The sequence below is a fragment of the Cololabis saira genome, chromosome 17 (assembly GCF_033807715.1).
Source record: "Cololabis saira isolate AMF1-May2022 chromosome 17, fColSai1.1, whole genome shotgun sequence".
Classification (NCBI taxonomy): domain Eukaryota; kingdom Metazoa; phylum Chordata; class Actinopteri; order Beloniformes; family Belonidae; genus Cololabis; species Cololabis saira.
Window position 1 is genome coordinate 4,429,595 of NC_084603.1, and position 16,601 is coordinate 4,446,195.

Below are 16,601 nucleotides of genomic sequence, written 5' to 3' on the forward strand. Positions count from 1 at the left end.
GTGTGTTTATGCATACAGTGGGAATATGTTACACTAAATTTATAAAAAAGTTCTCATTCACAATAAAAGTCACTTCATGGCACTTTACACAGAAAACAAGTTCAATATAACGAAATTAAGTGCAATCCAGTTCAGTCCAATTCCAACTTAATCATATTAATTGTAATTCAATTAATCCAATTCATCCCAGTAAAGTCTCGGTACTAAAATCTGATATTTCATTAAAAAATAGCTACAGAAGCCAACAAATTTCATAGAAATGTCTTAATATCAGTGAAAATCACCATCATGAACAAGCAAGAGGAGACAGTGGAAAGATTAATTGTGGGAAAAAACAATTAACGAAGGGGGATCTCCAGCAGAACAATGCTCAGGATTGGCAGCCATCTGTTGAGTATCATGTTTTTTAAGATGTGCCTGCAGGAGCATGTTTGCAGCATGTTTGCAGCTCTTTGCATGGATTTTTTTGTCAATACAGGTGGACTAAATGACTTCAGACAGACTGTCAGAGGTGAGGTCTATGTAAGTGTCCATCCATGCTGTCAACTAAGAGTTCATCTGCACTATCTGCCAGTGTTGCATGTGATGTCATCAACACAGATGTTGCCAGAAGACAAACAAAACACGCCAATACATCAATGCATTCGTGATGCTTTATTAGGATTTCACTAGCAATCCACAGCTTTGCACCCCATGTTTTTTTCAATATAACTTTTTTTAAACTTTTGCACTGCAACAACACGATTGGGACATATTTGCCTCAACCAGTTGCAGGTCTGAGATGACAGGACAGAGAAAACCAACAAACAGCAATATTAGTCCAGGGATACCTATCCATGAGACACAGTAGAGAATAATAAGGAATAATGACACATAGATACAAAAAGAATAAAGAAAACAGAGTGATGAAAGAACCCAGTGCATCAAGAAAGACCCCCTTGCAGTCTGGGGCTATAGCAGCATTTCTAAAATGATGGTTCAGGGCACCTGAGACAGTCCTTACTATCAGCTTTGTCAAAAAGGAACGTTTTAAGGAACATCTTATCTGAATGATGGAGAGCTAAGAGGTAAGAGCTCAGTTGGGATAATATGCAACTATGAATTTATGGGTGGTTCTGAAAACCTTAGTGACTTAAAACAAGCTACTTTCACTGAATGGCAATCTTTCTGCCTCAACATATGTTTGAACAATATTATGTTTCAAACTTTGTGGCAATGGTTTGGGGAAGGTTTTTTTTTTCATTTCAACTTCACTGTGGCTCAGAACACAAAACAAAGACTGTAAAGACATGGTTTGATGAGTTTTATAGAGAATAACTTGAACTTGACTGGTCTGCACAGCTACCTGATTTCAACCCTACTAAACATCTTTAAGAATTAGTATACATATTGTGAGCCAGGCCTTGTCATCGAACATCAAGGCCTGACCTGAGGTGGAGAGGCAGCTCATGGGCAGGTGACGCAGACTCAGTGTCATCAGCTAACTAAGCTGCTAACTTGAAATCCAGTTATACAGAGAACACTGCATACACAATCAAAGGGCTAATCACAAGCAGTAGAGGTGGTAATGAACAGATGGGAAACAGACAAGGACAGGTAAAAAACAAAATATATGAGAGAGGAAGTTTTATTAAATTATATCAGTAAAACAACTCGTAGCTGAAGTTTGAGTTGTCAGGGAGAGCTCAAAATATCTTCCTTTTATCACGAACCCCAAGTACAATGTTGCAAAAATTCATTAATTTTGGATGTGAACAGTTCTGGGTCTTCATTATTGTATTTTGCACTTCATAATGCGCCACACATTTTCAGAGGGAGACAGGTCAGGACTGTAGGTGGGCCAGTCTGGTACCTGCACTCTTTTACTACAAAGCCACGCTGTTGTAACACATGCATAATGTGGCTTGGGAGTTTCTTGCTGAAATAAGCAAAGGTGTCCATGAAAAAGATGCTGCTTAGATGCCTGTATGTACTTTTCAGCATAGATAGTGTCTTCACAGATGTGCAATTTAACCATCTCATGAGCACCAACACATTCCAGTACCATAACAGATGTTGGCTTTTGAACTTTGCACTCATAACAATCTGGATGGTTCTTTTCTTCTTTTGTCCGGATGACACAAGATCCAATAATTCCAAAAAACAATTTGAAATGTGGTTAGACCCAATCTCACCTTTGTATTCACTTCAGTCCATCTCAGATAAGCTCAGGCCCAGAGTAACCAGTCTGGATGTTGTTGATATACTGTATGACATTCGATTTGCATGACAGAGCTTTAACATGCACTTGCAAATGTCACGACTGTTTCAACTAACAATGTTTTTCAACATTGTAATATTGGATTTTAATCCAGTGGGAGTGTTCTGTCTTTGTTTTCAGCCTTGCCGCTAATATGCAGAAGTTTCTCCAGATTCTCTGAATCCTTATGGACTGTAGATGATGGAATCTGCAGATTCGTTGCAATTGTATGTTGAGAAACTTTGCTCTAGAACTGTTTGTCGATTCACTTCATCACAAAGTGGTGAGCCCTCACCCCATCGTTGCTTATGAATGACTGAGCTAGTTGAAGCTGCTCTTTTTAAGCCCAATCATAACACTAACCTGTTTCAACTTAAACTGTGTACATGTGCAATGGACCATAAAGTGTAGTTGGTTAATTTAAAATGAGTGAATATTTGTAAAAAACAATAAAGTTTATCAGTTTGAATATTAGCTAAATTGCCTTTATAGTGTATTCAATTTAATATACAGTAGACAAAAAGCATCTCAAATCATTGTATTCTGTTTATATTTCTGTTTTACAAAATTTTCCAACTTTTGTAAATGGTGGCTGAGTTTGAAATCGACCACAAGACATAATGCGACAGACTAATATACGTGACACAGCGTCTAAATCTGTGTTGATGCATGTGACAACACATTTCCTGTTGCTGTGAAAAGTTAAACCATAGTCTCAGACGTGACTCTGCACATGTCATGTTTGTTGTCAAGTTTGTGAAGCAAGACAGATTTCAGGTTTTATACAAAATTGCATACTTAGTTTGTAACCTTGATCCTTTCTTCCCTTTCTTGAGTTTCTAAGTTGCCTTAATTTCCAGTCCACTCACCGCCTGTTGTCTGTCTCTTCGGCCTTCAGTTAGCTATACTTCCAGCATTTAGTTGTTTTTTGACTTTCATGGACTTCTTGTACTTGCAGTTTTTGCTTAAGTTAAGAGGTGGGTTTAGAACCACATCTTTCTGTGTCCTGCATGTTTGTGTTGGGGTCCTTTGTGTCACACCTTTCAAAGCTTCCAGATTTCTGGAGGCTTTAGTCATGTTGTCACTTGACCTTTCTGGATCCACCACAATCATATCACCCAGAAGGCACATCAATATCACATACAACCAGCTGCTTTAGACTGGTTTCCAGTTGAGTCAGGTAGCAGCAGGGTTGAGGAAGGGTAAAGGTAAGTGCGTCGTCATACTGACTTAATTTGTCTTTATCAGAATACAAAGCCACTCTTAAGATTACTGTCACCTTCCAAATGACAGTTTCCTTAAGCAGTAATAAAGAAATAAATCAAACCACACAAGAAGTCTGATATTTATGCAAAATAATGCCTTGTTACGTGTATAAATGTTGCTATCTAGCACAGGCCTCAAATGAGCAATGAGCTGAAGCACTTCCTCCTTTTAAGAAAATCCTTTTTAGACTTTGTGGGCTCCCCTAAAATATGAGATTTTTTTTGGCAATAATACATCTCTGCAGAGTGTGGTTGCTTTTGAGTTGATCATGAACACATTAAAAAACTTAAACATGGAGAGACAAGCATTAGTCTTTGACCTCAACCCTTTCAGTCAACATGAAAGAAGCCCTCTCAAAGACCGTAGAGTACATGTGATCTGCCTTTATGTTATATCTGCTACAACTCTATACTCCTAACTATTGATATAAACTCAACAGATAGAAGGCTCATGGCATGACATATATCTTTCTGAAAAACTCCACTCTTGTATTAACTGTGGAAATTGTATTTGTTAATTTAAAAAATCCAGAGAGATAAAACTTGCTGTACACCTGAGCAAATTCATACTTTTTGTAAAGTCATAACAAAGCTACTTTTATTCAAAATATTTAATCTCAAAATAAAACTATGCTCCTAGAAAATATTTGTTCAGGAGGATTTTCTCTTTTACCTCCTTCCTGAACAAGGTTGATCAGCTTTTGTTTGATGACAGGCATCAGCGTGAAGCAATACTAAGCACAACTGGCAGTTCCGGTGATATGCATACTGGGGGAGGTGGCAATACTAAATTAGAAAAAGAAACTTGAACGTCACTGATGAGCAGTTCAGGAGTACAGGAAATCGCTTGCAAAATTTTTGGTATTCCATACTGACAAATGCATACTTGAACTACTCTCTGTCTGGACATGTGTGCATGAGAAATTTAATGCACCTTATTTAACACTCTTTTAGTTTCCTTTAAATCATCGAGTTGTTTACTGGTGTATGCAGGAAAAGAAAAAGCAGGTTGGGTTTTGTGGTCAACCACGAAAGATAAAAATGAACGTGTCTAGAAGCCAAGACTGACGTTAGTGTGAAAACATTGGGATGTGACATGTTTCTAAGTAATTGATGTATTTTTATGTTACAGCGTGTGAAGTGAAAAGTTTCACAGTTCTCATCTCAAGTTTGTTGATCTAACAGTGAACATTTTTTTATTAATTAAAAAAATTAACTGAAGTTATAATCTCACTTTTAATCAAAACAGAATGCTGTCAATTAATTCTAATTTGTAGTATTATTTAACCTTAAATTTAGATTTATGTATTATTCACATTTAATAGAAGAAGCGTTCGTCATTGTTTTATCTTATTTTCTATACAAATGACTGTGTGTTCCTTGAAACTTCCATATTTAGGGTATTACTCAGTTATGGATATACACAACTGGAGCGTTACTACACATCTAGGATTGTAAATAATTAATACGGTAATTAATAATGGTCTTTAAGGCACCACTTACCGATGGAGGAAAAATAAATTGAAATAATCTGAATTTGTGAATTCTGACTTCTGGAGGAATTGACTCAAAAAAACAGTCAAGCAATGGCTAAAAAAAGTAAAATAGGTTCCTGCTACTTATTAAACACCATGAGCAGAAATATCAAGAAGCGGTTAAATAAAGAAAAATGGAAAAAACAAAACAAAGCAAGGCACCTGTGAATATAATGCAGGCTGGTTTGTGTTTGTGAGGTTCCTGCACAGGCAGTCTCAGAGAAGGAATAAAAAGAAATTGAACCTTAAAATGATTAGCTTAAAATTTACTGCGAAACAAAAACGTTGACTGTCAACTCCTGCAGAGAGAGGGGCAGACGCAGGAAAGATTAACAGGCCAGGATTCAAACCTGCACTGCCTGCATGAGGGGGATAGCCCCTGTAAATGGCGCCCGCTCAACCCGCTGAGCTATCGAGGGGACTGGATTGGCACATTCTTAAAAGAAAACACTGGTGAGCTCAACAACATCAAGGCCTGGAAAATGATTTGTAGAATGTACAGATATTTGTACGGTCGAGGATGAATGACATGTGAACAGATGAATGACATGTACTCCAAATTATATTTTTAGATAACACTTAACAGTTTTTAATGCTTATAAATTAAAGGGTTTTTTTATTTACTTCCTAATGAAATTAATTGTTTTAAGGATTTTAATGACTTGTTTACTGTGCAAATGAAATAAACTATTTTAAAGGGACAGTTCTTATATTAAAAAGGTATCATTATAGAGCCTGGGCTACAGAAAAACTTGTACCAGAATGGAGAACAAAGACTCATGGATTGGAAGAGTTCACAGAACAGATGGATTATTTATGTAAACACACATCAGAGACAACTCAAGACTTTTTGAGGGCAAAGAAATGAAATATTTGTCACAGCAGAGTATGCTTCCCAGCTACTGAAGACAGAAAGGCCCACAAACACACAGCACCTGAGGGTTGCTACAATAAAGCCATGGCAAAGCATCTCCAGGACACAACAAACTCCAGGAGTTATGGCCATATGGGCTCTAGACTTCCGGTAGTCACCCCTTTTAAGGGGCTGTAATCCCTGAATGGTAAATGCCATATTTTCAAAACCTATTGTCTTAAAGCTGAAAGCCAGCAATTTGAATGTTTTATTTCAAATCCATTGTGGTGGTGTGTAAAGACAAAATCATAAAAACTCAGTCAGTCCAAATACTTCCGGACGTGACTGCATATATTCCTTCAAAAACCTTGTTATTGTTACCATCAAAGCAGAGGAAATGTGAGTAACACTGGCGTCAGCGGTACCGGCGATGGAAGATTTTATCTCAGAAATTCCCCCTCAAAATCATTGACAATGCCTATTGTTTTAGGGGAAGTTGTAATACACTGTTGATATCAGACAGTCAAACATTGTCGTTAAATGTTGAGACCTTGTGAAAACTGAATTCTGCAATTCACATCTTGATCAATGTTGATCAATGTTGCAACCCTACATGCAATACGAAAATGTAAAAGACTCAACTTACTAATCAGCAATGTTGTAATGTACAATTTTACCGAAGATTTAGAAAAAAAATCTGCAGTATCTTTATGTATATATATATATATATATATATATATATATATATATATATATATATATATATATATATATAATGTATGTATAGTTGTATACACAAATTACACAAAGATTTAAAACAACCCACCAATTATTACCGTACAAACTAAGCGGGTGTGTGTGTGTGTATGTATGTGTGTGTGTGTCTTTGGAAGCAGATGCCATATACTGTCCTCCTTTATCAATTGAGAGTAGTTTTTCTGACAACAGTAGTTGACTTAAAACAAGGTCTAGCAACCCTTCGGAGATGTCTGTGCAGTTCTTTTTAGACTTGTGTACACAAAGTCAAAATGATTTTGATTTGTCTGTAGGGAGCCTCTGTATTATATAATTGAGGGTTATCTGTTTGGGCCAAAACTCTTTTGATTCATGTGATTTTGCAAGTACAGTTTACACTGCTTACCATCTAATAATATATGTATTGTTGTATTAACTCAAGAACAAAAACTACAAACAGCTTCATAAGTTAATAATAAAAATATATGTTGTTGAAAGCTACGAGGATGGCAGTGTATTAGCTGTGAGTAGATGTGATATTTGAGTTTCAACTAGGAATGGGAGTTTATTATCAATCAATAAATGGGGATTTAGAGTTGCCAGCTGAGTGTCTGCGCTTATATTGCACAACAGAGTCATCTTGTGTTCTCAAGCCATTGAAATATATTTTTATTGTTTTCCATTTGTTTCCGGTAAAGAGACACTGCTCACTCTTCCGCTTATTATCCATATCTGAAAAGCGGATTTGATTTTACTCATTACCAATTTTGGTTGTAGTTTTGAAATATATGGACTTTAAGGGGAACTTTATGTGTCACAGCACATGATAAATCCTCTTATTTGGTCAGCAACAGCATGGAGATGATTTTTTTTCTTGTGGTTTCTTAAACACCTCCCACTCACAGCTTCTGTGTTTTTAAATGAGAGGCAACACATTGGTGGGACCAGTACAGCAACAACTGAACCAGCAGCAGAGTGAATGCAAGTCGTCCTACAACTCAGCATATCAGAGGAGTCAGAGAGGAGAGGAACTGCTTCAGCCAGGAGGGATAGACTTGTCAGCGGTAACCAGATTTCTAAACCTTCCTTGACTATGATATTTATAATAGAATATAGAGTATAATGTGTTTATTTCTTTCTTTTTTCTCTAATGATGAAGAATCATCTTCTACTTCAACAACAGAAAAGTACAAATATTACTAAAGTAACTAAATCTTTCATCATGCAACCATTTTCTTTCGTCATTATCTCGTCAGCAACGTATATCTGGAATATTTGGAAATATGATGTTTGATATGTGTGTATTCCAAAAGTAAATTGATATGATGATGTGCACAGGCCAGACTGCAATCTGCTAACCTAAATTGATATTGCACTCATTGTACAGATAAAGATGATGTTTACAGTACTGAGTGCACACAAAGAACATCTTTCAGGATTTGATTTCACACTACAACAATGAAAGCAACATGTTTTAGTTTGAAATAAATGTAATTATACACAAAAAACTGGACAGCCAAAGTTTAATAGTATGCCAGATAAACGTGAGAATGGCATGTGTATTTTCCTCCACAAAAAAAAAAAAAAGTACAGCTATGGGAGTCTATTTTGTGCTTCACACTTCAGCCCATTGTGAGAAATTACATCCTTCCTTCACAGCTGCTCTTAGCTTTGTCATGTGCCTCTCCATATAGGGGCAGGCTTATAGGAGCTGTATGTCCACTCCAATAGCCTAGTGCCATGTTCCTCTTTTCTCATTGTGTTTTGTCTTTTCACAGATAAAAATATCCCATTAAGCAGAAGTGAAGATGAATTTATTTGTCATTATATCCGTCCTTGCAGCTCTCAGTGTTGATGCGGTAAGTAACAATAAACGGGAACATGTTTTAAGTTTAAAGCAGGCACTGAAGGTGGCATGAAAGCATATGACTGATGTCATCTCTACTCCTTGCAGGCTTTTTCCAGAAAACGCTACGTAAAGAGCAAAAGTAAGTTGACTGTCAAGTTGAATGGCAATACTCAGAAACATTTTTCTTTTTTAATATAGAAAGACATATTGAATGTTCTGAATCGTGTCTGCATTTTGATCTGCAGGGGAGTGTCGGTACAAGAATGGGAGCAGTTACAGGGGTTTTGTTGACAAGTCGTCAAATGGTCACAAGTGTCTCAACTGGAGAAGGGTTGAACATACTTGGGGAGCACATACTTGGGGAGCTGAAGAGGGAATTGGCAACCACAATTACTGCAGGTAACCTACATATTACATTTGATGCCTACAAATGTCAGAAACAGGTTTTACATTTTATTACAACTGCACTTTAACTTTAGGAATCCTAACAACAAGCTGATGCCTTGGTGCTATGTCCAAAAAGAAAAGACAATTCGAAAACGGTTCTGCAACATTCCCGAATGTAAGGCTGAGATTGGAAATTTGTGTTGATTTATCAACATTACATATATGTGGAATGAGTCACTGAAAATAATAAATAATTGTCTGTTCCGATGTAGGTGAGAGGCCAACGGTAAAACCAACGGTCAAACCAAAGGTAAAACCAACAGAGAGCACTGCACCTCCTGTGGATACAGGTAACTTTACCTTAAAATCTACACGTTCTCCATTGTGTCAAATGATTTTCCTTCACACAACTCAATATCATCTCCTCTGTCCTCCAGAGCTGACGTGTGGTGAGCGGCATCAACGGAGGATGAATAAAATTGTTGGTGGCTCCTTTATACCCATAGAGTCACACCCATGGATTGCTGCTATTTTTCAAAAACGCAGCAGGTTTCTTTGTGGTGGTTCTCTCATTTCACCCTGCTGGGTGCTCACAGCTGCACACTGCTTCCCTGAAGGGTGAGACTAACACAACGCCAAATCATTGTCTCCACTGCAATTATCATACCATAATATGACTCCCACCTTCATCTTGAGATGTTTACACCACTTGCACGTGTTTCAACCATTTGCATGTGATTTCTGTACAGTAAGGACACCATACTCAAGCATCTGTCCATGTACCTGGGGAAGTCTGCCACCAACGAAAGTAATCCTGAAAGGGAACAGAGCTTTTCTGTGGAAAAACTGATCATCCATCAAAACTTTAATGAGCTCAACTATAACAATGACATAGGTGTGTATGAGCGCAGTTGCGCTGTCATGTGTTGCATAAAAGAGTGACTTTATCTATAGGAACAGAAATCACTTATTTTTTTGTCTTATATCTCAGCACTGCTGAAGATCAAAAACGATGAAGGTTGTGCAGTCAAAATGGATTCTGTGAGGACAGTTTGCCTTCCTCCTCCTTACACTCAGCTTCCTCCAGGGGTCACGTGCAACATCGCAGGATTCGGGAAGGAAAACTTCAGTAAGCATTGCAGAACCTTTTAATCTCACTTCTTCCCCAGCCCTTTCAGTGTTTCTTACACCTCATGCTGTGTCTTCTGCAGACTCCTGGCACTACTCACAGCTCTTGAAACAGGCGGAGGTGACACTGCTGCCCAACGCTGAGTGCAAAAGAGAAGTCTCCTATGAAAAGCTCTTCACTGAAAACATGTTCTGCGCTGCAAGCCCTGACTGGAGCACAGATGCCTGCAAAGTGAGCATGCATTGTAGTGGATGAATAGCTTCCCTGTGCATTGTGCACATGTATACACACTGGGAGAGAAGAAACTTGTGTTTTCAACAGAAGTTGAAAGAATGCAGTATTAGTATGCATGATGCACTAAACCAAGTGTGTTACTTTGCAGTATATTATGTCTTTTTACTGGTCTTAGAGTAAATAAACTAAAATCAGCTTTTGCATGTCAATCGTAGGTCCATTATTTATTGATTCTACGTGATCTTTTACAGTAGGACCCATTTGTCACCTTTTGTTTATTGACTGATCTTCTCCTTGCAGGGTGACTCTGGCGGTCCATTAGTGTGTGAAGCAGCCGGCCGCATGTTTCTGTTCGGGGTGGTGAGCTGGGGTGAAGGTTGTGCCAGTGTGAACAAGCCAGGTGTTTACACACAGGTAACCCAATACAACAAGTGGATTGCGGCAAAAACTGGGCTCCTCAAATACACGAATGGACTGATGTATCCTCAAAAATGAAACCACGGGAGACTTTATGTAGTCTGTTGAGCACAGTATTCTTCGAGAAAGGGACATTTTGCAGCAGTTTTGTAAGCTCAGTTTGTATATATAGTAAGTGTTTGGAGGTTGTAGTTTTTAGATAGTGATGCATGATAAAGACAATTCTGATGTTCAGAACACAGACTGGCAGGCCGAAAACATCAAAATAACAGGATTGTTTCTCGGAGAGGATCATCCAAAACATATAAAGTAGTATGAAGCTTACAGTTGTGTTTAAAAGTTGTCAAATTAGTATTTTGTGTGTTGAGTTATAATGTGTCCTCAACAATTATAGTGTAGTGAATTATTTTTTTTTTTTTTAAATGAAATGTTCAAACATTATCTGGTAGAATAAGTAGCTAAAACAATCTTAAAAACATCAACAAACTTGCTTACGAGAGCAGCTGATAGGAAGTATTACAAATGTACAGTGAACATATTTTTTCATGTTTACTTAATTTTATGGTTCTGAGTGAAGTTTTTTAAATTATATATTACATTGTAAATAATGCTTGATACATTTTGGTACTCATGTATAAACTTTTTTTTACGCTTGCATATTTTTTAAGCACTTTATTTATCTTGTCTAATTTGATAGTAACTTTTTTCTTTGCGAGACTGGACCTGCTCTAATGTATTTTGTTTCATAAATAAATGCATTTTGTATTGCATCGTTCACATTATCATAAGTTCATTAATGTTCCTCTTTGTCTTTCTCGGACTTGTTTATGCAAGCAAACACAAGCTCATAAACATGGAAACGCCCACTGCCTTGCAAGCAGCACGCCATTTCCATTTCAAACTTCAAGAAAATAACAGTGGGTTGATTTTAGGGGGTCATACATCTGCGTCTTGCATGGAAAATATATTCAAACACGTTTTACTTAATTAAATGTGCTTTTTTTAATATGCAGTGTTCAGCAGGGATTCTAGTTTTGACTGACAATAACCCTTGCATTTGGTAATAAATGATGAAACATGTTGATTGCACCACAACTGTCACCGCCAAAAATTAAGAAATCTAGAGGAACTTAGTTGGGTCATTGGTCAATTTTAGTGACTTCATGTCACCTCTGCCTGTTTCAAATCCCAACACTGGATGGCACTATTGTACAGAAATGACATAAACAATAACAGTGGACGGTAACAAAGTAGATGTAAGGAAGTACTTCACTTGACTATATTTTTGAAAATTTTTACTTAACCTGAGTATTATTTTCAGCTGCAACTTAAAACTTTCCCTCTACTACATTTGAAATACAAACATCATACTTTTGATTCCACAACATATTCAAAAAAATATGTTTTCACACTGAATAAGGCCTGGCAGGTATTTTTCTCTATTCAAAATCCCACAGGATCATCCTCAATGCATTGGAGTGTTGCATTTGTTGTCTAGCAACAACTGTAGCAAAGACATCACACACAGCATCGGGAGGTAACACAGGTTAACTTTGTCAGTAGACGGCACAAATGGAAACTTACATCTGATAGTGCAACATCTGGGGTGCAGAGGTGCTCCTTCACAGTCATGTGTCCAGGATTATCATCATCCAAAATACATGTAGAGAGATGCCAGAGTCCAGAACATGCTCCTGCAGCCACATCTTGAAACTCCTGATGCTCCTGCTGTCTCCTGTCAAAACTTCAAATGTATCCATACCACCTCTCTGGGATCTCACACTCCACTCAATGACCAAATGATCAATGACCCAAAAAAAAAAAGGGACATTTGAGGTCTTGGGGTATATGATTATGTATTCTCAGCTATATTGTGAAAATATATTTTGAGATTGTTGATGTGTAGTTTGAATACACTCCCCTACTTTAACACTAAGCAGGAATGTATCTAAACAACTTTGCCTTGTTTTGTGGTAACATTGGACCGGGGGTCTATATACTCAAACAACTAAATCGTGTACTTAGCCTGGTGGTATTGTGGTATTTTCAAACATAATCTACTAACTATTTACTACTATTACATAAAACTGAGATGAGAATGAGTAAAAGTATAGTCAAATGTTTTTTGAAATGCAATATAACTGCATTTCTTTCATACATTTCTTCATGAGACATGCAACATTTGTATGAAACAATACCAGTTAAACTACATACACACACACACACACACACACACACACACACACACACACACACACACACACACACACACACACACACACACACACACACACACACACTTCTCAGTCTTGCATGCAAATGATATGCCTGCAATGATATGTGACACAGCAACTTTCTAACACAACATTTATTTAAAAACTTTCCAATTTTCAGATCTTTTTTTTCTTTTTATATGTATACCCTTGTACAATACTGTATCGCCTATCCCTTGTTTTCACTGATATGCTGATATTTGTTGTGTTTTAACCAGTGGTGCATTCTTGGAGATGTGATTTGTGAAAGATTGAGGCCTCTAGGCTGCAGGAACATCACAAAGATACATGTTCTTTACAGTTACTTGCACATGTGCAGTCTTGTTCCTGAGATTAGGAAGCTGCTGACTGTAAGAAATTGTTCAAGAAATGATTTCACTTCTTAACTTAATTTGTTATCACTGGCGCAATACCAAATTTAAATGAGACCCCAATATCCCCAAACCCCCAAGATCCTGGGTTTTTAACTAAGATTTACTGTAAAATTGGTTGTGTCACTTGTATGCAGTATGCAGGCTACTCTGTTGTTTATTAGAATTATACCAGGTAACCTAATGGGCTGTATGCTTCTCAGTCGCTTAAATATATGGGTCCAAAATGCTGGATCATAATATTCCTCATTAAAACTGAATGCAAGAAATTAAATGTAGCAAAAATGTAGGATGAAAGATGGCTGTAGATCTGTGTTCCTCGATCCAGGTCCTCTAGGGGCCCAGTGCTCTTCCAGTTTTAGACTACTATAGGTTTCCCTGCTCCAATACATCCCATTTAAATAAACGGATCGCCATCAATTTATCATCGAGGTCTGCACAAGTTTGTCCATTCATTTCAGTCAGGTGAGCTGGAGGAGGGAAACATTTTAGTCACATAAGTTATCTTGCTGTCAATGAACATCAAAATTAATGTAGCAGCTCTTTGGTTCTTTTCTTTTCCTTTTGTTAACATTTTAATTTCTATTTTTATTTAATGAAATCGCTTATTGTAAAATATTTAAAGGTGGTGAGAGTCCAGCGGCAGTGAAGACAAGGTGTGATCTGTTGCATGGCTAATATTTATCAAGTTTAAAAAAAAATCTGCATCTCTTTAAAGATTGTGTACGTTTTTTCCACTCAACATTTATCAATCAGACATCAATATATGGAGCACCAAAACTGACATAATTAAAAATAAAAGCTAAAATATGTATATATATTGTTTTTACTTTTCCTTATACATGCATTTGTTGTTTTTACATTTGCTCCTCTCCTCTTTTTACTTTACCTTATGCATTTCTGCCTCATTACGCAAATGAGGAGGGCTCATTTGCGTAATGCTTTTTGCTGTTTATTCACCAATAGTAAAGGAGCTGGGCCGAGAAGGGCAACCTTCTTAATTTGCATAATGAAGAAATACATATGTTAAAGTAAAAACGTGAGAAAAGGAAATGTAAAAACAACAAATGCATGTACAAGGAGAGGAAAAACAAAAAATATATATTTCTGCTTTTATTTTTAATCATGTCAGTTTTGGTCCGCCATAGCAATAGATTAATCTCTGAAGTAGTTTAACATGTAACAAAATAACACATTGCCACAGGATTCATGATCTTTATAAATGACAAATGAGAATGCAGTTTGGCTTTTTTTTTTATTTGTATTTTACAGGTTCAGCAAATTCTGCAAATAAATCCCTCCATTGTTTGAAACCTACATATTGAAGGTCCCTTAAAGAAAACACAAACAAAACAAAACAAAAATATTGGTGGAGTCTGTTTCAGCAATTTTGTAAATGTTTCCTCCTTTTCTTAAGTGAAGATGGTCAAACAGGCTCCAAGCAGGTATGCGAGGTCTTTGCTCATCATTTTCACTGCTCTCCATTCATCAGCATTCATCAGTCATATATAATTCGGTGGTGCTTTCCCTTTGATCTCCTCTCTCCTTGTTTGAGATCCAACCCCACCATCTGCCTCACGCTCACGTTATCCACTTCTTCCTTCCTGAGTCAGTTCATTTTCCAGATGATCACCTGTCCCCTAATTCAAATTGCCTAACCGGCCCACTTCCCCCCTACCAGCCAACCCCATATGTACATGTGGACAAGTTTTCCTTCCCCCAATTTCTTGCAATATAGAGGAAATGCTGTTGTTTAACTAATGCAGTTGGGTCTTGCATAGTGAGAATATCTCCTTATCAGAGCTTTAAGCTGTATCCACAATCCAAAATAACGTTCCAATCATAAATACACTTTAGTGGTATTGCTTTAGAATGATTGTTGCATAATTTAAAAAATACACATTTTATATTGTGTATGCTATCACAAAAGATAGGGAAAAGGAAAGAATGATATGACTCAATGTTTTAGCTGTATCAGAAAAATGAGTAACAGGGTCTGTAAGCTTCCCGTGAGTTCAACGCTATCAACGTCAACCAGGTCTTTTTTGCTTGGTGGTTGGTGGATAAAAAAAACAAAACATGTTGGGATATTATTGATTTGACGTTATCTTTATTTACAAAGTAAATTAATGGTCTTGATATACCGAAAATGTATCTGATGGAGGTGCAAGATGATAACAACTTCAGATGTGAGTCACAAAGGAGCCCAAATACTTGAGACATTTCACTGGAGACATCAGAAGAAGATCATGGTGTGTATACAAAAAGCAATATCAGTGCAATGTCTCTGAATGTTTTAAGTCTGCTTTCCTCCATACAAAAGATTGTGTTATTACACATGTAACACGTTGTATGAAATGTTGCTGACAGAATCTCAATGCCACCGAGATCGGCAGTGAGAGTAACTCTAAAGTATGTGAGTGCTTGTTGTTTACCTTTTGCCTCTTTCTCTCAACGGATACTCAGATCAGTACAAAACAAACACCTTCACTTGCAGAAATTGCACTGCAATTACTGGCCTTGAACACAGGAAGACAAACTGATAACACAGATCAACATGGGTAAATACTACATTTGTGTATATTTTTCACAGCTTAAATCAATGTGATGGATTTCACAGGATGGGTATATCGTTTCTTCAACCCTGACAAACAAATTAATTTGATCTAAGTACACTTTGTTGTAAATAACCAGAATCCACAAGGTCATTGCTAAAACAACACTTTAAAACCTCCCTGAGCAACCTGCTCTCTCTAATGTTTTCCATCAGAGTTTGTTTGGACAAGTCCACATATACAGACAGCTCACGGTAAGGTCACTGGAGCCAATCAGAGTTCATCCTGCATCCCCTCAATTACTCTCAGGCACCAGTTTACTTTACTGCTGCTCATACTCTGCCTCAGTCCAAATATGGATTTGAGGTGCATCGAGTACAACTGCTTCTCTTTAAGGACAATTCCCAACAAGAAGAGATGAGATGAGAGGGAAGATACTGGATCTATTCCATCCAGGAGAACCAGAGTGTCCAGTCTGTCTGGAAAGCAGCCTCTTTTCTCTGAATACACCACAAACATGTCAGTATCTTGGCTTTGGGCTCTTTGGTCAGCATGGGGTCTGAGGGGAATAAGTAATGCTGTTTTTGCTGTTGGTGTCTCATGTTTCCCCAAACACACACTCAGATTTCAGGAGGAGCGAGTACAACACCGGCAACCACACACAAACACACACTCAGAAACACCAGTCAAATGCACACATAAACTTTGAGTTGTGTTCAGTACTACATTTCTCAAACAGACTTACACAGACCATTTAAA

General features: G+C 37.3%; 1 protein-coding gene across 1 annotated transcript; it reads left to right on the forward strand.

Moving 5' to 3' along the window:
• The first annotated feature begins 7,578 nt into the window (after positions 1–7,578).
• On the forward strand, positions 7,579–11,052 carry LOC133463548 (tissue-type plasminogen activator-like). The gene is made up of 11 exons (XM_061745140.1): positions 7,579–7,691; positions 8,406–8,486; positions 8,582–8,615; positions 8,722–8,875; positions 8,956–9,038; positions 9,136–9,213; positions 9,301–9,481; positions 9,613–9,758; positions 9,855–9,992; positions 10,075–10,223; positions 10,527–11,052. Exons 2-11 carry the CDS (start codon positions 8,436–8,438, stop codon positions 10,719–10,721), a joined length of 1,209 nt encoding a protein of 402 aa, XP_061601124.1. The 5' UTR covers positions 7,579–7,691; positions 8,406–8,435; the 3' UTR covers positions 10,722–11,052.
• Positions 11,053–16,601: the final 5,549 nt, after the last annotated feature.